Source organism: Plectropomus leopardus, unplaced genomic scaffold, assembly GCF_008729295.1.
Source record: "Plectropomus leopardus isolate mb unplaced genomic scaffold, YSFRI_Pleo_2.0 unplaced_scaffold5518, whole genome shotgun sequence".
Lineage (NCBI taxonomy): Eukaryota > Metazoa > Chordata > Actinopteri > Perciformes > Serranidae > Plectropomus > Plectropomus leopardus.
The window spans coordinates 1-2,083 of NW_024660609.1; the positions used below are offsets into that span (position 1 = coordinate 1).

The following is a 2,083-nucleotide window of genomic DNA, read 5'->3' on the forward strand; positions in this document are numbered from 1 at the left end:
GAGGAGAGAAAGAGGGAGAGAGAAACATTGTCTCATACAAGAAGGCGTCCGACGAAAATTAATCGCTTTGAAACAGCAGTCTTCGTTCGATAATAATCGGTCAAATTCGCTCCAATGCAGCACCTTTGAACTGGAATGTAGTTTGTGGCTGTGGGATATAATTTGCGGTTTCATTGAGGATTTTACTGCTGACGACATGGGGATACGACAGCACCGATGCGGAAAATGGCTGATGTGTTGGACACGTACATGGGAGATGTTCATTTTTGTCGTCATGCTTTCCACCATCAACGGCCAAATCCGTTATTCAATCCCGGAGGAGATGAAGAAAGGTTCTTTTATCGGTAATGTAGCACAAGACCTCGGATTGGATCTGAAAAGGCTCCGCTCTGGGCGGGCCCGTATCGTGGCCGGAGAAAACAATCAGTATACTGAGCTTAACACAGACAAAGGAATTCTAGTCGTGAGTGAGAGAATCGACCGAGAGGAGCTTTGTGGAGACGTAACACCGTGCAGCTTCAGTTTCGAAATTATTTTGGAAAATCCAATTGAGATGCACAGGGTGACGGTAGAAATATTAGACATAAACGACCATGCACCAACTTTCAAAAATAACGTAATTAATCTAGAAATCAGTGAGTCTGCAACAACAGGTTCTCATTTCGATTTAGAAAGCGCCTATGACCCCGATGCAGGAATCCACAGTTTGCAAAATTATGTTTTATCCCCTAATGATAATTTCGTTTTGAAGCAACACTCCAACGCCGATGGAATCAAGCTCGCGGTAATGATTTTACAGAAGCCATTAGACAGAGAGTTAAATCCACACCTCTCTTTAAAGTTGATTGCTGTAGACGGAGGGAATCCACAGCGATCTGGCACAGTAAATATAAAGATTACTGTCATTGATGTCAACGATAATCGTCCTGTATTTAATCAATCGTTGTACACTGCTAAGGTGACAGAAAATACACCCATAGGTACATATATTACAACTGTGAATGCTTCAGATGCCGATAGTGGATCTAATGGCTTGGTCACATATTCTGTCTCGAACGTAAATGGCAAGTCTGGTGAACTGTTTGCAATTGATAGTTTATCTGGCAAAATAACTGTGGCTGATAATATTGATTTCGAAAAAGACAAAAAATACGAAATAAGAGTGATCGCTAAAGACCAGGGTGGCCTAAGTGACGGAACTAAAGTTGTCATTGAGGTCACTGACATAAATGATAATGCTCCAGTTATAAATATAATGTCCCACTCAAGTCTGATTTCAGAGGATGTCCCTCCAGGCACGACCGTAGCTGTTTTTAATGTCAAAGACGCAGACTCAGAAAGAAACGGCCAGATAACGTGCTCAATTGATTCAAATCTCCCATTTAAAATCCAGTCTTCTTTGACTAATTATTACAATTTGCTTTCTGACGCACCTTTTGATCGTGAAACGAAACCAGAATATAACATAACCATAACCGCAACCGATTCAGGGTTACCCCCACTTTCTACTAAAACAACTTTACATCTCAAAATTTCTGATGTAAATGACAATCCTCCGCTATTCACCAAACCGAATTACTCCGCCTATATCATTGAGAATAATGTCCCTGGGATGTCGATATTCAGTTTAAGCGCACGAGACTCTGATTGGAATCAAAACGCAAGAATCTCATACTTTCTCGAGGAGACGCAGGTCAGTGGCAGCCCAGTTTCTTCGTATGTTTCAATAAACTCTGAAACTGGACTTCTACATGCAGTGCGCTCATTTGATTATGAACAGATCAAACAGCTCGTATTTACTGTCAAAGCGCAGGATGGAGGCTCCCCTCCACTCAGTAGTAATGTGACTGTAACATTAATTATTCAGGACCAGAACGACAACCCTCCTCAGGTGCTGTACCCAGTCCAGACTGGTGGCTCTGTGGTGGCTGAGATGGTGCCTCGTTCAGCAGATGTGGGCTATCTGGTGACTAAAGTGGTGGCTGTTGATGTGGACTCTGGACAGAATGCCTGGCTCTCCTATAAACTGCAGAAAGCCACAGACAGGGCGCTGTTTGAAGTGGGCTTACAGAATGGAGAAATC

At 42.7% G+C, this 2,083-nt stretch overlaps 1 protein-coding gene across 1 annotated transcript; it reads left to right on the top strand.

The window, feature by feature from the left end:
• Positions 1–196: 196 nt before the first annotated feature.
• LOC121939658 (protocadherin gamma-A11-like) lies at positions 197–2,080 on the top strand (the record flags this gene model as incomplete). The annotated part of the gene is made up of 1 exon (XM_042482651.1): positions 197–2,080. A coding segment is annotated over exon 1 (1,884 nt), but the record flags the coding sequence as incomplete, so codon positions are not given.
• Positions 2,081–2,083: the final 3 nt, after the last annotated feature.